Here is a 19,638-nt window from a genome sequence, read left to right on the forward strand (position 1 = left end):
GAATAATAGTATTGCTGGGTGTAGCATTAATTGTAGGTTGGAAATTATTTTCCTGCCAATTAAAAAAAGTTTTTTTTAAAATTTATTTATGGCTGTGCTGGGTCTTCGTTGATGCTTGGGCTTTTCTCTAGTTGTGATGTGTGGGCTTCTCGTCACCACGGTTTCTCTGATTGCAGAGCACAGGCTCTAGAGTGTGTGGGCTTCAGTAACGGCGGTTTGCAGGTTCAGGAGTCACAGCTCCTGGGCTCGGGTTCTAGAGCACAAGCTCAGTAGATGTGGTCCCCAGGCTCAGTTGCTCCATGACACGTGGGATCTTCCCAGATCAGAGATTGAACCTACGTCTCCTGCACTGGCAGACAGATTCTTTATCACTGAGCCACTAGAGAAGCCCCACCTGCCAAATTTTAAAGACATTGTTGTACTGCCTTCTAGATTTCTGTATTTGTTGTTGAGATGTCTGAGACTATCCTGATTACTGATGTGACCTCTTTTCCCCTTTCTAAGCTTAAAGAATCTCCTCTTTGTCTCCAGTCGTCAGAAAATTCATGATAATGTGCCTTGATATGGGTTTATTTTCATTCATTTTATTAGGCATGGGGTGGGAACTTCAGTCTGAAAACTTTTGCCCTTGTGTTATGGGAAATTTTCTTGAAATTTTTCATTGTTGATTTCTTCTCCTTTGTTTTTATTTTCATTCCCTCATTTCAGACTCTCATTAGCTGAATGTTGAATCTCATTAATTTAATTTTTTAAGTCAAGTTTATTGTGATATAGTTTACATAAAGTAAAATTCACCTTGTGCTACAATTCTGTGAATTTTGACAGAGGCATACAGTCCTGTCACTACCACCACAATCAAGATATAGAGGATTTCCACCACTCTAAAAAGTTCCTCCAAACTTTTTTTGCATTCACTTTCTTGTCTCTACCCTTCTTTGGCAACTGCTGATCTGTTTTCTGTCATTTTACTTATACTTTTTCCAAAATGTAGTATAAATGGTATTATACAGTATACAAACCTTTTGAAAAATCTGGCTTTCAGTAGTTTGTTCTTTTTTATTGCTGGGTAGTATTCCATGTATGGGTATACCACAGCTTGCTTAACCTTCTGTTGATGAACATTTGGGTATTACCTAGTTTGGGGGTATTTATGAATAAAGCTGTTATATACATTAGGATATACCGATTTCGGTGTGGACTTATGTCTGCATTTCTCTTTGGTAGATACCTAATAGTGTGATTTGTTGGGTTATATGTTAAGTGTATGTTTAACTTTGTAAGTTATATACCACACTGTTCTACAAGGGGCTGTAGCATTTTGTATTACCACCAGCAATGTGTGAGAGCTCTAGCTGCTTCACATTCTCAGCAGCACAGCATGGCCAGTTTTTTTCCTCCATTCTAATAGGTGTATAGTGATATCTCGCGAGGTTTTAATTTACATTTCCCTAATGACTGCAAGGAGATCCAACCAGTCAATCCTAAAGGAAATCAGTCCTGAATATTCATTGGAAGGAAAGATGTTGAAGCTGAAACTCCCATACTTTGGCCACCTGATGTGAAGGGCTAACTCATTTGAAAAGATCCTGATGCTGGGAAAGATTGAAGGCAGGAGGAGAAAGGGACGACAGAGGATGAGATGGTTGGATGGCATCACCGACTCAATGGACATGAGTTTGAGTAAACTCTGGGAGTTGGTGATGGACAGGGAGGCCTGGCATGCTGCAGTCCATGGGGTCGCAAAGAGTCAGGCACGACTGAGCAACTGAACTGAACTGAATGACTAATGATGTTGAGAGTCTTTTTATGTGCTTTGCCACCTGTATAACTTCTTGAAGTGGCTTTTCAAATCTTTTGCCAATTAAAAAAATCGATTGACGATTAAAAAATTGATTGTTTTATTATTGAGTTGGGAGAATTCTTCATGATTAGTTCTTTTTGTGTTCTAAGAAATATACCCTACCCAAGTCCACAAAGTTTTTCACCTGTATTTTTTTCTAGAAGATTTATGGCTTTAAATATCACATTTATGACTATGATCCATTTTGAGTTGATTTTTTATGTAGTAGGAAGATTGGATCAACATTACCACAGTCAATTTTAGAAGATTTTCATCATCCCAAACCCCCTATTTCTCCTCAGCCCAGCCCTTCGTAGCCACTAATCTGTTTTCTGTCTCTTTAGATTTGCGTATTCAGGACATCTCACATCAATGGAATCCTGTCATCTGTGCTCTTCTGTGGCTGCCTTCTTTCACCTAGCACATTTTCAGGGTTCATCCATGTTGTGGCTATAACAATACTTCATTAATTTTTGTTGCCAAATGATGATATATAGATATGCCACATTTTATTTATCTATTCATCGGTGTCCACTGATAGGCATTTCAATTATTTCTACTTTTTAGCTATTATGAATAATGTTGGTACGATCATTCATGTACAGGTTTTTGTATGAACATACATTTTCAGTTCGCTTGGGTATCTATCTAAAAGTGGTATTGCTAGATTATATAGTAACTCTGTGTTTAAGTTTTGAAGAACTGCCATACTGTTTTCCAAAGTGACTGAATCATTGTATCATCTTTATTATTATTTTTTTGAGATCATTATCATCTGTGAGAGGCTCTATTGTGTAGAAGTTAAGACCTAAGACTTTGTAACCAGACAGACTTGGATTTGTATTCTGGGTCCCTCACTTATTAGTTATATGACTTCTGGCAAATTACTGAACTTTTCTGTGCTTCAGTTCCCACATCTGTTAAATGGGGATAAACAGAGTACCCACCTCATTAATTTACGGACAAGCCTGAAATACTTGCTATGTAAGTAGTAGCTATTATTATGGTTGTTGTTTTCTACAATTCAGTTTCTTTGCAGGAATCTTTTAAATTACTAGTTCATATTGTAGAGGTTAGCTGAACCTGGATAAGTTTTGTAAATTTACTTCATCATGCACAGGTGAATTATAATAGATCCCAATATTCTAAAACCGAACAAATGAGTAAAGACAGCTGTTTCCTTCTGTTTTGTGGAACTCCCATTGAGAACCTCCACAGGAACTGCATGATGTAGGTGACTGTGACATGTACAGTGCAAGGTTGTTGTTGTTTAGGCGCAAAGTTGTGTCCAACTCTTCGCAATCCCAGCACTGTAGCCTGCCAGGCTCCTTTGTCCATGGGATTTTTTCAGGCAAGAATACTGGAGTGGGTTGCCATTTCCTCCGCCAGGGGATCTTCCCGACCCAGGGATCGAACCAACGTCTCCTGAATTGGCAGGCAGATTCCTTACCACTGAGCCACAAGGGAAGCCCTTGCATTTTAAATATTCATCTAGCTCCATTTTTTACTCATTTAAGAAAATATTAGATCCTGTTTATGTTTTACTTCCTCATCCCTCTTTGTTCTCCTTGTTTCTTGGGAAATTTCAATTCAGAGGAGGGCAAAGGAAGCAAGAGACTCTGAGGAGTAAGACTCTGAAGTCTCCTACTTCACTGTTGTGCACAAAGCATTCCTTATTCAGTGTAACTCCCTTACCATTAAATCTTCCTTCTTCTGTGTCAAGAATCCTTTTTTGGGACTTCCCTGGTGGTACAGTGGTTGGGACTCTGCACTCCAAATGAGCAGGGCACGGGTTCAATCCCTGGTTGGGGAACTGGGATCCCTCCTGCTGCAAGGCATGGCTAAAAAACAGCAAACAGAATCCTTTTTCAAGTAGCTTTTTGAATAAAATGCAGTGTATAACTTATAGTTTCCAATTATTTTTACATATCCTAAAAACTAAAATGTTAACTAAAGGCATTAAAAATGTAGATATTATAAGGTGGGTATTTTGGCTTTTGGTTAATCTTTTTGGATTGCAAAGTGGTTTTGATGAAGTTGCAAGAGAAACTGGTTTCTCCTTTTGGTCCAAGTAAACAGAGCAAAGGAAGGAATCTGAAATAACTGGACTTAATCATAAGTTTCAGTGTTTAGTTCACTGACACTGCAGTGGATGATGCAAACTTCATTGTCCTGGTGCTTTTTCTGTATAGGCTTTGAGATTGCTACAGCCAAGTGAGGGCCAGAGTATGTTTTCAGAATCTGCTGGAACCTCTCCAGAATTCTGATACACTGTAATCAGAACATCTCTTGGTTTCATTTACATTGTTGCAATGTATAGAGAAAGTTAATAGCATTTATTTACTATTTTATTTACTCTGTTAGCTTCAGTTTTAACAATGTACCAACAAAAGAATAGGTTGTCCTTTTATCATTGAATATTACAGTAAAGGATATTTCTAACTTAAACATCTAACCTGTAACTTATTTTAGGTAGCAGTTATCACCCTAGGAGTGAGTACTGTTAACCCTGCTCTTGTAAATATTGCCAGTAAGTCCATCTGTTTGTCTTTTTTTTTTAACAGCCTTAAATATTAGGTTTAAACTACGTTCATTGGCAGGATGTGGAAAAGTACTTCAGTGATGACTAGGATATATTAAGCACCTACTACATATCATATGGGGCTTTCCAGGTGGCTCAGTGGTAAAGAATTTGCCTGGCAAGCAGGAGACCTGGGTTCGATCTCTGGGTTGGGAAGATCCCCTGGAGAAGGGACCGGCTACCTGCTCCAGTCTTCTGGCCTGGAGAACCCCATGGACAGTCCATGGGGTCGTGGAGGCGGACACGGCCGAGCGCCTTTCACTTTATCTGTCGCTTGCTGTGCCGGCTTCCTCCTCATCTGTCAGTGTGCTCTGTGTCCTGCAGAATGAAGGAAGCAGCGTTCCTGCTTTATAGTGCTTTCCTTATTTGCCAGTTTCCCTTCTTGCCAGCCTCTCCAGTGTCTTTCCCCCTTCTTCCTCTTCCCTCCACCCCAACACCAAAGTAGACAGACACCAGAAACTCCCTCTACAGTTTCCATCAATAGAAGTGAAGTTCCTCCATTCCCAGCTAACCACTCATTAGAAGTTTTTCATTCCTCTCTCCACTTAAAGAAAAAACAGAAATGAACCTCAAGACATAGAAAACGTGTGCAGGTGGTGCTTTAAGAAGCAGCCATTTGATAGTGGTGATTTTCATTCTTTTCCCCTTCTCTCCATGATGTCTTAAGCCCTACTTAATATTTTGACTAGAACACCTGCTCTGTCCTTGACCCAAAGGTAAATTAAAAATAGAAATATCCCCTGACTTTATGTTCTGTTCTAGTCTTTCCTTTTTTTTCCCTTTTGGCTTTATTGTGGTATACTTGACAAATTTTTATAATAATAGGGGAGATAAGTCCTTCTAGGATATCCCTAACAGTGTTTGATCAAAGTCCTACTAAATCTTTCTTTAAAATGTCTTTCCTCTGTCCCCTTCCTATTGCATTTAATCTTGTTCTGTACCTTGATTGCACAGTGTGCCATGGTGCTCTAGGCTGTTCCCAATTTAAATACCAGACATCCAGCACAGGGCTACCTAACAAGAGGCTGTGCCGCGGCATGCTGTGGCCCTGTGGCCTGAACACACCCTGTAGCATAACTGATCCGTGTCCACAGATGCTTTTCATCGCAGACCTCCCACCTCTATGTTCTCTGTTTGAAGAATGACTGCATTTTCCAGTATCTCTTTAAATTTTCTCGTTTGAAAAATGAGAGTGACAACTCAAATGGTATTCTATTGAGAGATTGTGAAAAGGTGTGTAATCAGTGCATTAAGCAAACTCACAAATTATTTCTAGGGATTGCAGTTAGGAAGTGTGGATTTTGAGCTGTTGTATAACCAGTTTTTTCTACTGCTGTTGCTAACTCGTGTCCAACTCTTTGAAACCCCATGGACTGTAGCACATCAAGCTTCCCTGTCCTTCGCTATCTCCCAGAGTTTGCTCAAATTCATGTCCGTTGTGTCGGTGATGCTATCCAACCATCTCATCCTCTGTCACCTGGTTTTCCTCTTGCCCTCAATCTTTGCCAGCATCAGGGTCTTTTCCAGTGGCTCTTTGCATCAGGTGACCAAAATACAGGAGCTTCAGTTTTACTACTGCTGTACTTGTGGGATATTTTGTTTGTTTATTCTCACTCTAACATTTAGTAAACAAAAGGAGCCCAGCAGAACAGCCTAATGAATATGTCCTAATGAATAATAGGTCATGAGTGGTTCATTTCTTCAGCTTCACTGGGAGTGGCACTATTAATGCAAAATCTTTTAAGTGATTTTCCTGACACTTTTCCCCCCATATTCTCCATTTAGTTGAGCAACTTGCATCTTAAGGAAGAAAAAATCAAACCAGATGCCAATGGTGAGTAACTAAATGCTATTTTGAAAACAAAAAATGATTTCCTTTAGTATTTGTTTTAATATAACAACTGGAAAAAAAAATTATATATGTACCAGACAGGAGGCAGGCAGATAACGGCGGTTACTTGATTTGGGAATCAAGAACATGGATTGTTTTGTCATGCTTCATACAAATGTGAGGATACCTAATTGGCTGATAAATTATTAAATGTGTCACTAACCAAGAAAATATACTGCCAACAATTATTTGTTGTTTTTTAAAATATTCCTGAATTTGAGATGAGATCGACAAAGTATGAGCAACCTGAGGGTTAACCTGTTGTAATTATTCTGAAATCATATCTACAAAATCTAAGATGTCCATTGAATTTTTATTGATGTATTTAAAATTGTAACGGAGAAACTGTAACATTTACCTTACTCTGATGTTTTTCTGTTTATCTTTATATAACTACAACACTGGTGGCTCAGATGGTAAAGCATCTGCCTACAATGGGGGAGACCCAGGTTCAATCCCTGGGTTGGGAAGATCTCCTGGAGAAGGAAATGGCAACCCACTCCAGTCTTCATGCCTGGAAAATCCCATGGACGGAGGAGCCTGATGGGCTACAGTCCATGGGGTCGCAAAGAGTCGGACACAACTAAGCGACTTCACTTTCACTTTTAAAACTGAATATACGTTTCTATTAATCAACAGTTTATACACATAGACTCTTAATGGCACAGTGGTGTTTATATATTGATGAAATATGATTTGCATAGGTATTCCTCTGTTGAGCATCAAGGTCATTTCGGTCATTGCTGTAATCATCTTTCCATAACATTTGAGAGATATTGATACTGTGAGGGATTAATATCCATTTTTGAGATACAGTGAGAAGACTTGGAATAGGAAAGAACTGAAAAGTAAGCATCAGTTTTCACACCTTTGTTTATATAGTAACAGTAAGCTGTTTTGATCTGTGGCTTGGTCTCCTAGTTTATCTTTTCGCTCCCCAGGCCATTACATTTCTAGTCTCATAGAGCATGAACGGTCTCAGCTGTTGGGTGTGGGATGTGATTGTGAATGACGGCCACTTTGTGTCTGATAAAGGTGCTGTCGTCAAGACCAACGCTAATGCAGAGAAGGCCGATGAAGAGGAGAAAGGTAACCGAGCCTAGAGTTACGGATACGTGGAGTTCTGCAGTCTAGAAGAATGGAATGTTAGGACGTTTCATTTTTGCACTGTACTTGGCTAGAGGTTAATGGAAGTCACAATGCTAGTATTCCCTCGTAGCTCAGTCGGTAAAGAATCTGCCTGTAATGCCAGAGATCCGGGTTCGATTCTTGGGTCGGGAACATCCCCAGGAGAAGGAAATGGCAACCCACTGCAGCATTCTTGCCTGAAGAATCCCATGGACAGAGGAGCCCGGCAGGCTACAGTCCACGGGGTCACAAAGAGTCAGACGTGACTTAATGACTAAACCACCACCACCACAGTGCTAGTAAAATACAAAAATACATTTTAGAGAAATTTTACTTTGAACAGCTGATAAACTTCAGCAGCAGCAGGAAATATTCCCTGAATAATTACCTTGTACAGGTTTTTATAAAAGAAATTTTAACTTGCATTTCCATTTTCTAATAAAATTATATTTAATGGTATTTTGACAATTTAACATAAATAGCAAGATGCAAATAGCTTATTTGATATCAAGATACAGACTTTATCATTTTGGGTTTTTTTCCCCCATTATTGTGATGGGGTTTTTAAGCTCATCATTTTAAATTTATATTGGGTACAAATTGGGGAGTAAATATTTGGTTTTTGAGAGGAGGAATCAGTAACCTCAAGAAAGGATAGTTGTTAGGAATAGAGTTCTGGAGAAGAATATGAGGCCCCAGCAGATGATATGAGTATCATAAACTTTGCTTTTAATAAACTATTTTAATTATATTTATAAATCAGAACTAAACTCTACCTTAAATTAGGAGTCCCAGTACAAATACATGTTATTGCTTAAAATACTAATGGCAGCTGAATTCAGAGATGATGTTGGATTTCATGGACTTCTAAAAATCTTCATGCTTTTTTCCTGACAGAGGACAGAGCCGCCCAGTCCTTACTCAACAAGCTGATTAGAAGCAACCTTGTCGATAACACCAACCAAGTGGAAGTCCTGCAGCGGGATCCCACCTCCCCGCTTTACTCAGTGAAGTCCTTCGAGGAGCTTCGGCTGTGAGTAGTTACTTTCTGACTCCTCACTTTGTGTTTAACTAGAAATTCTAGGCCTGTTAACATGTACTTTTTCATCACTATAGAACATTTTTAGCTAATACAAGTTTAATAAAAGAATTTAGCTTCTTTGGGTTAATAAGTAAAATTTCCTGGTAATTTGTAAAAACTTTAGCTGCATGCATACATCATTCCCTATTCACAATTCTAGTATTGTTAGCTAGATACTTAGCTTCTTTCTCCAACCAGAGACTGTGACTTTCATTTTGAACTGTTTTTTCAGGAAACCACAGCTTCTCCAGGGAGTCTATGCCATGGGCTTCAACCGTCCATCCAAGATACAAGAGAATGCATTGCCTTTAATGCTTGCTGAGCCGTATGTGTCCTGATGCACCTCTATCTCATTTGTTACTTTTTTTTTTAACTTTCATTATTAAAATATATATATATACATGTTCATTTTAGAAAAGTTAGAAAACAATGAAAAAATAAGAAAGAAGAAAAAATGTGTTATCTCCCTCCCCTCCACACTATTAATATTTAGAGTAGAGACTTCTAGATGTTTTTCTTTGTAAACTTGGATTTGTATACTTTTTGCTTAAAGGAACCATATAAAATGGTTAAATGCTTTTTTTGATATGATAATTATATGATAATATTTCTATGTTGGTAAATATATGTATATTTATACCATTTATATACACCATGATTTCATTATATGAGTAAGTAAAATATATGTGTCAAATGTAGATGACAAAAACTAAACAAGGATTGAGGAGATCAGAACAGTCCCATTGCTAATGTTGTTTTCTGGGGCAGTGCTTCTCACACTGTCATAGGCATGTGAAACTCATGGGACTTCATTAAAATGCAGATTCTGGTCTCAGTGAGTCTGAGGTGGGGACTGGGGCTCACCGTTTCTAAGAAGCTTCCCAGTGTTGCCGTGCTGCTGGAGTCAGACCACACCTGAGTAACAGGGTTCTAGAACATAAAGAACTTTTTATAGAAATTGATCCCTACATTACATATGATTATGTAAAATTGCATAAAATCCTAAATCCTGAAAACCCCTTTCCCTATTTGTCTGAAAACAGATATTGTAGGTCTTTATTTTCTCAAAGTTTATGTCCTGTGTCATAATAGTGATATTTTTTCAAGATGGTTAATGTCTTTTTGTTTTGTTTCAATAATCTTTTTTTTTTTTTTTAGTTTATTTTCTATTTTTTAACTTTACAATATTGTATTTGTTTTGCCATACATTGACATGAATCCACCATGGGTGTACATGTTTTCCCCTTCCAGAACCCCCCTTTGTCTTTTTTTTTTTTAATGACATTTTGAGCATACTTAAAAATGAATAAATGGAATATTTATTATATTGTTTCTAATTGCCACTTGTATTTATGGATCTTGATGCTTTCATAGATGCTCACTGTTAGACTGTCAATGTTAGAAGAGCTCTGAGAATTTTCTAATACTTGTCCCTCATTAACTTATTTATTGAGGACTTGGTTTGTAACACATATTATACGGTACTAGGCACTTAGATACATTAGTGAACAAAGCAGACAAAAATTCTTGCCCACAAGGAGCTTACATTCTAGTTTGGAGTATAGATTTATTTTTATTAAAAATAAATAAAATGTATGTTTAAAGGTGATAGACTGTAATATAATTAATGCCACTGAATTGTATACTTTAAAATGGCAAATTTTATGTTATATATTTTACCACAGTTAAAAAAAAAATCATTAAAGTAATATACCAAGAAGATTGACTTATATACTTTAAATGGATGAACTGTATGGTACATGAATTACATCTCAATAAAGCTCTTTTTTAAAAAGGCGGTAAGTGCTAAGGAGAAACATAAATAGAGCATGGTAGGAGGGGGATTGGGAAGACCAAGGCCTTGATTGCAGTTTTACCCCCAATGTTTTGTTATGGAAGTTCTCAGACATACAACAAAGTTGAAAGGGTTTTACAGTGAACACCTATATGTGCACCTCCTAGCTTCTTTCACTGACAGTTTCCTATGCTTTATCATGTATCGGTCCACCAGTACCTCTTGTTTTTTAAGGCATTTCAAAGTCAGCTGCAATTTTAAATCACGTAGTTAGGGTGGAATCTCATTAAATAGGTATATCTGAGCAAAGACTTGGAGGAGCGGAGAGTTGGTGTACTGTCACGCAGGGACGGCTGTCCCAGGCGGGGTCTAGCTACTGCCGAAGCCCGAGGCCGAGCACACGGCTGGTGTGCTCTGAGGAGCTCTGGGGCAGCTGAGGTGGAGGGAAGTGAGGGAGCAGGCAGCAGATGAGAACGGACAGCTAGCAGAAGCCACATCAGGGGGGACCTTGTAGGGCATTGTAAGAATTTTAACTGTTACTCTGAATGAAATCTGGAGTGACTGGGAGGTTTTGAGCAGAAAAGAAGAATCACTCACTGCTATGTCAAGAGTAGATAAAAGATAAGAAGTGCTTCAAATCCCACCATAAAATCTATCTGTGAAGCTACCATATAATAATTCTACTACAGAAGCCAAAGCCTCCTATCAAGCAAGCTGAGATACTCATTATTTAATTAAGCTTTACTCATTTTTATTCACTGAAAGAATACATGAGATTTAAACTCCTAAACAGTGTGTTTTCTTGTGCAGCCCACAGAACTTAATTGCCCAGTCGCAGTCTGGTACTGGTAAAACAGCTGCTTTTGTGTTGGCCATGCTCAGCCAAGTAGAACCAGCCAACAGATACCCCCAGGTAAGGGCTTGGTGAAGCTGAGTTTCTAACTCATAACTAGAAGGGAAATGCCATTTGATGAATTAAAAGATGAGCTATGTATTACTTTTTATATCAACTAGAACCCCTTAAGTTGAGCACAAATAACATGGTTGATCTTCCAGTAACAACAAAAATCCTTTTTCCCTTTCAATGACCTGCCAGTCCTGGGATAGTGCTTACAGGCTAGGCTCCTTTAGCTATAGGAAAAAGCTCCTTAATCTCTATCATCCATTAGGAAGTTCTGAGAACCTTCTGAGTAAGAGAAAAGGAAGTGAATCTCCAGATGGAATTTCAGATCCCTGCTCACATGTGGTTTTTGGTACTCCAATGGCCAAATAGCTGTTCTCAAGTGTCTTTACCGAGCCAGAGTTCTGACCCCTGAGAATTGTACTTCCGACTTTGCAGCTTAAACATTCAAATGGTGTGCACTCTGTATATTCTTCCCTTCAGCCTCAGCTGGAGGAATCATTAAGTCCTAATAGTAATTTCCCATTGCATAACAGTGAGTGTCCTGAATTCTCTCTCTCTGCACTCTTTCCCTACCAGTGTCTGTGCCTCTCCCCAACATACGAGCTTGCCCTTCAAACGGGAAAAGTGATTGAGCAGATGGGCAAATTTTACCCTGAACTGAAGCTAGCTTATGCTGTTCGTGGCAATAAGTGTGAGTATGAATATGTGATCCTAGTTAATTAAGGTAATAACTTTTTATTTTGAAAAATCCCAAAACATACTCAGTAGTTGAAATTTACAATAAACACATGTGCCTTATACCTAGATTCGAAAAGTTAACATTTTGCCATATTTGCTTTATGTGTATCATGTGTATCTTGGGGGGACGGTGGTGGTGAATCATTTGAAGGTAAATTGTAGGGGACTTCCCTGGTGATTCAGTGGCTAAGACTCTGAGCTCCCAAAACAGGAGGCCCAGGTTCAGTCCCTGGTCAGGGAACTAGATCCCACAAACCACAACTAAGTCTGCATGCCACAACTGAAGATCCCACATGCCACAGCTTAAAAAAAAAAAAAGGTCCCACATTCCACAACTAAAAAGATCCTATGTGTCACAACTAAGACCCAGTGCAGCCAAATATTTTTAAAACAAACTGTAGACCTTGTGCCTCTGTATTTCAAAAAGTAATTTAGTATGCATTTCATAGTAAGAGCATTCTTCAGCATACCCACAATACCCATATCACAACCAACAAAATTACAGATTCTCTGATAACTAGCATATTTTCCATTTTAATTTCCCCCCTAATTGTTCCAGAAGTGTTTCTTTGTGGTTTTTTTGTTGAACCAAGACTAAGTCAATATATATGCATTACATTTGGTTGTTGTATCTCTTTAGTTTCTTGCAGTCTAGAATAGTCCCTTCACATCCCCACCCCCACTCCCCCAACTATGTTACATTTGACATTTTGAGCAGACCAGTTGCTTATAAAATGTTACAAATTCTGGATTTATTTAATAGCCTAATTTTTAAAATGTCATTATTAGAGTAAAAATGTTCTACAATGTTCATAGCAATTAACTCTGGGAGATATTTTTATTATTTATTTTTCTTTATCCATCTTTCTACTTTTGCTTGTTTCACAACAAATTAACTTTCAAAAAGTCTACTTGTGGGGAAATGCAAACCCAGGCTAGGCAGAATACTGTTGACAGAGAAGAAATACAGGTATGAAATCCCTGAAAGAGGTTGATGATTATAGAGAATGTAAAAGAATACTACTGAAGAGGTTTTCATCTCATGGTTCATGCCTTTACGAAATCTTTTCAGCATTAATGTCTGTTTTTTGTGTGTATGTTCATTAAATACTATAGTGCTATCCTGACCTTGCCTTAAAATATTAATGCAAACATGAAAACAATTGCTTTAAAATACATCATAGCTTTAAAATTGCTTGGAGAGTGAAGCTGGCTTTGCCATGGAAATACCCATGAAACAAAACACATCTTGCCTCCCCAGTGGAAAGGGGTCAGAAAATCAGTGAGCACATTGTCATTGGCACCCCGGGGACCGTTCTGGACTGGTGCTCCAAGCTCAAGTTCATCGACCCCAAGAGGATCAAGGTGTTTGTTCTGGACGAGGCTGACGTGATGATAGCTACTCAGGGCCACCAAGACCAGAGCATCCGCATCCAGAGGTAGGCCCTCGAGCCAGGGGGGACTTCTCGGGCCCCCGACATGCAGTTCCTGCTCCTGCCATCTCACATTCCCCTTCCTGCCCCTGCCAGGCTCTTCGCAGCTTTTAGGGGCATTTGTTTGATGGGCCATTTCCACTGAGCGCGCTCCCGCCCAGGTTAAGGAGGGAGACTCAGGGACTCTCAGTCACCCGTCCCTGCCCCACGTCTGCTCCCCCTTCCTCCCCGCAGCTGCTCTCCGCTGCCCTTTCCTGGGGATGCAGGCCATCAGGCCTGGGGAGGCTGTGCCCTGGTCCTTCCAGGGAAAGCCTGGGTCAGAGTCATGCCGGACACCTGGGCATCCCCTTGCAGGATGCTGCCCAGGAACTGCCAGATGCTGCTTTTCTCTGCCACCTTTGAAGACTCTGTCTGGAAATTTGCCCAGAAAGTGGTCCCCGACCCGAACATCATCAAACTGAAGCGTGAGGAGGAGACACTGGACACCATCAAGCAGTATTACGTCCTGTGCAACAGCAGAGACGAGAAGTTCCAGGCCTTGTGTAATATCTACGGGGCCATCACCATTGCTCAAGCCATGATCTTCTGCCATGTGAGTAGCAGCAGCAGCAGCAGGAGGTGGTGTCCTGTGGGGGTGGGGGCCCCTGAAGGATGGGCCCCGCCCCTCCCAGTCAGTCAGCTGCACTTAGTGCTGGGGGCCGCATTATCTGCCTGTTGCTGGAAAGGAAATGAATCACCTCCTTCAGTCCCAGTACATAGTCTCTCAGGTTGTAATGAGTTGTAAGGGGAAGACTGAAGATCTAAACCTTCTCTGTTCCCTACTTCTTAGAGATTACTTGGGGGAAAAAATTCCAAATAACTTCCAAGGAAATAATTTTAAAGTATTAAGAATGTAGACTATTTCAGAATGAAGACCTTTGGCTCAAACCACAATATTCATAGATGAACACTAAGATCGTTGATGTAATTTATCCCCCAAAAATCATGTGGCTAAAAAATATTCAGAACTTTGAGCGCACCTTGCTGACTGAGCTCAGCAGAGCGTTCATGTATGTTAATAGCAAAAAAGCCACTTTTCTGCAGGCGTCCTCTTTTTTTTTTTTTTTTTACAGGTATCTTCATTTAAAACAATTCTTTTCACTCCAGACCCGCAAAACAGCTAGTTGGCTGGCGGCAGAGCTCTCAAAAGAAGGCCACCAGGTGGCTCTGCTGAGCGGTGAAATGGTGGTGGAGCAGAGGGCTGCAGTGATTGAGCGCTTCCGAGAGGGCAAAGAGAAGGTTCTGGTCACCACCAACGTGTGTGCCCGCGGTGAGCAGGGACTGGGTCCTGGCCCGCCAGGCTCGGGGCAGCAGAGAGATCTTTGTGTGTGGGAGGCTGCGATGGTTTGGGGGAGATGCTGTTTTGTGGGAGAGCCTGTAGGGTTCCCTCAGCAGAGGAGAACGTCCACAGAGGCCGGGAGTCCTGGCTGGTGGCCGAGAACAGCGCCTGCTCTTCTTGTGGCCCCAGGGCGGCATCAGCTGCTTCTCCAGATCCTCGGATCCAGCACAGGCTCTCCGACTGATGCCGGAATTTGGCCAGCACTGGGACGGTTCTGTCCTCTCCCTCTGGGTTCTGCCACTTGCCCGTGTCCAAACCCCAGAGCTGGCCTGTCCCAGACCCCTCCTTCCGCCTGAGCTTGGGGAGGGCAGGCCTGACTGGGCGGCGCTGACTTCTGTCTCCCGTCGTCACGCCTGTCCCACTCTCCCTCACGCAGGTATCGATGTGGAGCAGGTGTCTGTCGTCATCAACTTTGATCTACCCGTGGACAAGGACGGGAACCCGGACAATGAGACCTACCTGCACCGGATCGGGCGCACCGGCCGCTTTGGCAAGCGGGGTCTGGCCGTGAACATGGTGGACAGCAAGCACAGCATGAACATCCTGAACAGGATCCAGGAGCATTTCAGTGAGTCCCTGGAGTGGCCCCAAGAGGCCCTGTCCCTGTCTCTCCCCTCTCCTTCCCCAGGATGGGAAGTTCTCCCAGACACCAGAGAGCTTGGGCCGGGCCTTGCGTGGCTGTCCTCCTGGGCTGGACCGAGGCGCCAGGGCCCTGGCCGCCACCATCCGTGTGCCCGCCCAGTGCCGGGAGCCTCAGGGCTCAGGGAGGTGCTGCAGCCGGAGGCGGGCACGTCCCAGGGGAGCCCTGGGCTCGCCCTCCGCTGTGCTGCCCCTCCCCTGCCTGCCTCCCCTGTGATCTGTGCCTGTCTCTCTCTGAACCCGCTCTTCTTTTCCCTCAGATAAGAAAATAGAAAGACTAGACACGGATGACTTGGACGAGATTGAGAAAATAGCCAACTGAGAAGCTCCTGTAGTCGCTGTGCCGCCCCCGCCCGGGACACGAGTGCTTCCACGGCGCAGCCTGACCGTCCCTGCGAAGATGACGGCACGAGTAGACGAACTGCCTACCTCATCTGAAATTACGTTTGGACTTGACAAAAATTGTGCAAATGATGGGGGAAGGTAGAAAAAAAATTGTTTACACAACTTTTGAAGATTAGGCGTGAATACACAGAAATTTACCTTTTGGAAATTCTGTCTGTTTTTTGGCCAGCTTTTTCCCCATCATAACCATAATCCAGATGTTGTGGCTGGTCATTCGCTGAGGAGTTTCAGTGGCAGCCCAGCCTGTTGTCTGCTTAGAAGTGTTCAGGCCAGCCTCCAGCCCTTATAGAAGTGACAGAGTTGAGGTGAAGAGTGAACAGAGAGACCAAAGTAGGTTAGGGTGTAAGCCAGTCATCATGTTTGGAGTGTGGCGTGAGGCAGCAGAGGAGACGTGTGAGTTGCTGCTTTGAATTTGGGTTGGGACAGCTCATTTGAGTGTTTTAAGCCCCTACTGTCTGATGGCTACAGCAAGAAGGGATTTGCTAAGCATGACCCAAAATGCCAACCTGGGATCTTTGGTGTATACAAATCTGTTGCAGACCATGGCCTGTTCTCAGCAGGTGTGATCTGTGTAGAGTGCACGTCTGATAACTGGCGGATCCCTTGCCTGTGCTTGAACAGTCCTTTGGAGAAGCCATCGTGGAGAATTAGTGGTGGTCCTAGCTTGCCACATAACCTGACCTTTCAGCATCTTCTTTACATCCCTAATATCACCTTAACCTCTTAGCACCAAGCAAATAAAACGTAATCTGGTTTGGAGAAACAGTGAACATTGTGTTTCAAGTTGCTAATGGCCAGGCTTAAGGCAGCTCCAAAAGTGACCGGCGATAGTCCCAATTGCTTGCTTTGCCTCTAGATCGCAGAAAGCAAGTTTGTTTGTTTTTTTAAATCAGAGCTGGGGAATGATTTCAGAAATTTGCCATCTTGATTATAAAGGAATTCTGAATGCATCCATGGTGCTTGGGACACAAATAGGTGCAACTAAGAGACAAGGTGGACTCAGCCATGTATCTGTCCAAGGCGAGAGTGACTACCAAGGCCTCTGCTCTATCCTCACTTGGCATCTTTGTGCGGAAGTCAGAGTAAAGAATAGTAATGGACACCTCCTCATACCCAACTAAAGATGTTGGTATCCAGAGTGACGGAGCAGAGATGACATGAAACTGAGGTACAAGAGCAATATGAAACCCCAGCCAAGAGGAGTCCTCTTCAGCTCTTCAACAGAAGGGCCACTTTGTCTACAAGCAGGCCCGTAAGAGGGATTTTCTGTGATGAGAACTAATTGAATCTCAGGCCAGATTTCTCTCCTGGGAAGGGAAGGGGCCAATGCCAGCCTCCAGGTGGTTTCTGTAACCTGACCTGGCAGATGCAGCAGAGAGAACCAGACGACTCGTCTTGCCACGTTCCCCGACAGGCACTGGGCTGTGTTGTCTTTGTACTTCTAGCCAACTTTGAGCCACCTTGGGAGTCTTGTAAGGAGAGAAGAAATTTTACACAAAGTCCTACAGACCAACCTTGAAATAACTTAAAGGCAATAATTAAAGGAGTACAGACTCCTCCTGAGGCTGCCCTCAGGCTGAGTACACCCCACCTTCTCACAACACAGATGACCTATCTACTGAGTAGCCCCAACTCTGAGCAGGAAATGGGAAGGGATGTGCTTCAGACTCTCCAATAGTAGGAATACATGGGTATATGAGAGAAATCTAGGTCAACAGCTCCTTATCTGGGGGCTTGGACCCCTAAGAACTCACTGGATGGGTTCCATGGAGTTTATGCAGTATTTTGGGTTTAAACGTGTTTTCCTGGGGAGAAACTCTCAAAAGAATATGTGTCTTTTTAAAAGGTAAGACTCACTTTATGGATGGCTCTAGAAGGTCCCCCCAGTGTCACTGCCATCCATACTCATTCCTGCCAGTGCCTGGCTTCAGGGGTGTTATGGTCCACAGCTGCCTCTGTGACCTTGTGCCATTTTGAGACACAAATGATGTAAAAATGTATTGAGCCCTTAATGAGCTTCAGTCTCCAGGATGTCTTTTGCTGTTTTTAGTAAGTTTCTATATATGGAATGATAAAGTGTGCCCTAGAACAGAGAAACTTGCTTGAACAAGATTCTAGCCCAGTGGAAAATTCTGGATATGTTCATTATCCATAAACAATAGATTTTACTGATTTTTTGGAGTGTTCTGTATGCATAAGAACTAATGAATTGTTTATGTATTCTTTATTGATGCTTAATGAAACTTAATTATGATGTGTTCATGTTACTAAGACATCATTTCTGAGTACGAAAAGAAAACAGCAGCATGTTTTCATTGCTGGTGCTGGTGAAGATTGATGTATTATTTCACAGACTAGTCATCACCCGATAGTACTATCCCATTTCAGAGTTGACACTGCTGCAACATGAGCAGCTGGGATGTCTCCACAGGCCAAGAGCCCTACTCAGTTGCCAGAGGGCTCCTTGCTGCTGCCGCTGCTGCTAAGTCACCTCAGTCGTCTCCGACTCTGTGCGACCCCATAGACGGCAGCCCACCAGGCTCTGCCGTCCCTGGGATTCTCCAGGTAAGAATTCTGGAGTGGGTTGCCATTTCCTTCTCCAGTGCATGAAAGGGCAAAGTGAAAGTGAAGTCGCTCAGTCGTGTCTGACTCTTAGCGACCCCATGGACTGTAGCCTACCAGGCTCCTCCGTCCATGGGATTTTCCAGGCAAGAGTACTGGAGTACTGCCTTACCTTCCTGTTTTTCTTGCTGGTAAACCAGAGGCTGCTGGCTAATCGGAAAGAAGGCCAATGCCAGCAATACCTATTTACTGTTGCTATTCCAAAAAGAAATTTGTCGCTCTTAAAATTTAGGCACATTAGGCAGAAATAATTTGGGGGAGAAACCCAAAGGGAAGGTTTGGAAAGAACAGATGACATCAGGGTTGAGTCACGAACGAATGACTCATGAAGTCAGGCCTGTCACCTTTGCCAGGAGGGACTGGCCCGTCTTCTTCACCAAAACCCTCAAGCTATTGTAGATTTCAGGGGCTCTCTTGAGGTTTCTCTTGATCCTGAACACAGATAAAAGGTCCTTAGGAACCCCCTGCACTTTATCTGACTTTGCTTTTCCGCTTGAGAATAAATGTTCCTTATTCTGTTGACTGACTCAGGTTGCAGCATCTTCTAAAAATGACACAGTGGAGAGGGAACCTGAAGGGCTGATGCTAGGAGGCTCCAATACCCACAGGAGCTGTTCTGCCACTAGTATTCAGCCAAGCAAGGGGCTCTTCCTTAGCCCTAATTGTAAAATGGAGAACAGGAGTAGGTGGAGAAAAAGAATATTATATGAAGCCTGAGAGTGGTGGCTGTCTGGGATGTCAGCTGCTCAGATGAGACACTCAGTCTCTGGTTTATCCATATCTCATAGGCAGAGGTGCTTGGGGGGCAGATCTTTTATGTAGCCCTACAGCCAGCTTCTTCCAGAGGAAGGAGGGTCAGAGACGCGAGACTATTTAAATGGAACTCTCCTGGAAGTACTAGTACACATTTTGTGAGTCTTTACAACTGTTATATCCTCATCCATAGGCTTCTCGTTATCGCTGGAATTCTGCAATTGGAGAAAAGTCAAATAGTCTTAAGTTAGCTTAGACCCTGACCTAGATCACCACTGCTATCTGGTCTACACTGGTCCCTAACAGTATTCCTGCTTCTACTTGGATGTTCCTCCAGTTCATTTGTCACACAGCAGCCAGGGTAATGTCTGTAACGTTTGAGTCTGATTATCCCACTCTCCTGCTTAAGTCCTCCAACCCTTACTTTCCATTTTCCTTAAGTGCAAACTG

General features: G+C 42.1%; 1 protein-coding gene across 5 annotated transcripts in view; it reads left to right on the top strand.

Moving 5' to 3' along the window:
- DDX19B (DEAD-box helicase 19B) overlaps positions 1 to 18,112 on the top strand; it is a 21,747-nt gene extending 3,635 nt beyond the window's left edge. For 2 of the 5 annotated variants that reach the window (XM_081508744.1, XM_081508743.1), the window contains 12 exons: positions 6,207 to 6,255; positions 6,726 to 6,761; positions 7,348 to 7,401; positions 8,338 to 8,473; positions 8,754 to 8,846; positions 11,127 to 11,229; positions 11,797 to 11,911; positions 13,220 to 13,397; positions 13,746 to 13,983; positions 14,538 to 14,700; positions 15,146 to 15,337; positions 15,669 to 18,112. In XM_081508744.1, coding sequence (XP_081364870.1) covers positions 6,207 to 6,255; positions 6,726 to 6,761; positions 7,348 to 7,401; positions 8,338 to 8,473; positions 8,754 to 8,846; positions 11,127 to 11,229; positions 11,797 to 11,911; positions 13,220 to 13,397; positions 13,746 to 13,983; positions 14,538 to 14,700; positions 15,146 to 15,337; positions 15,669 to 15,730 — 1,419 coding nt within the window. In that variant the 3' untranslated portion in view covers positions 15,731 to 18,112. The remainder of the gene's footprint in view (positions 1 to 6,206; positions 6,256 to 6,725; positions 6,762 to 7,347; positions 7,402 to 8,337; positions 8,474 to 8,753; positions 8,847 to 11,126; positions 11,230 to 11,796; positions 11,912 to 13,219; positions 13,398 to 13,745; positions 13,984 to 14,537; positions 14,701 to 15,145; positions 15,338 to 15,668) is intronic. The other 3 variants (XM_081508746.1, XM_081508745.1, XM_081508747.1) reach the window with 2 other exon arrangements.
- Positions 18,113 to 19,638: the final 1,526 nt, after the last annotated feature.

This window comes from Giraffa tippelskirchi, chromosome 7 (assembly GCF_054371585.1).
Source record: "Giraffa tippelskirchi isolate mGirTip1 chromosome 7, T2T-mGirTip1v1.2.pri, whole genome shotgun sequence".
Taxonomy (NCBI): Eukaryota; Metazoa; Chordata; class Mammalia; order Artiodactyla; family Giraffidae; genus Giraffa; species Giraffa tippelskirchi.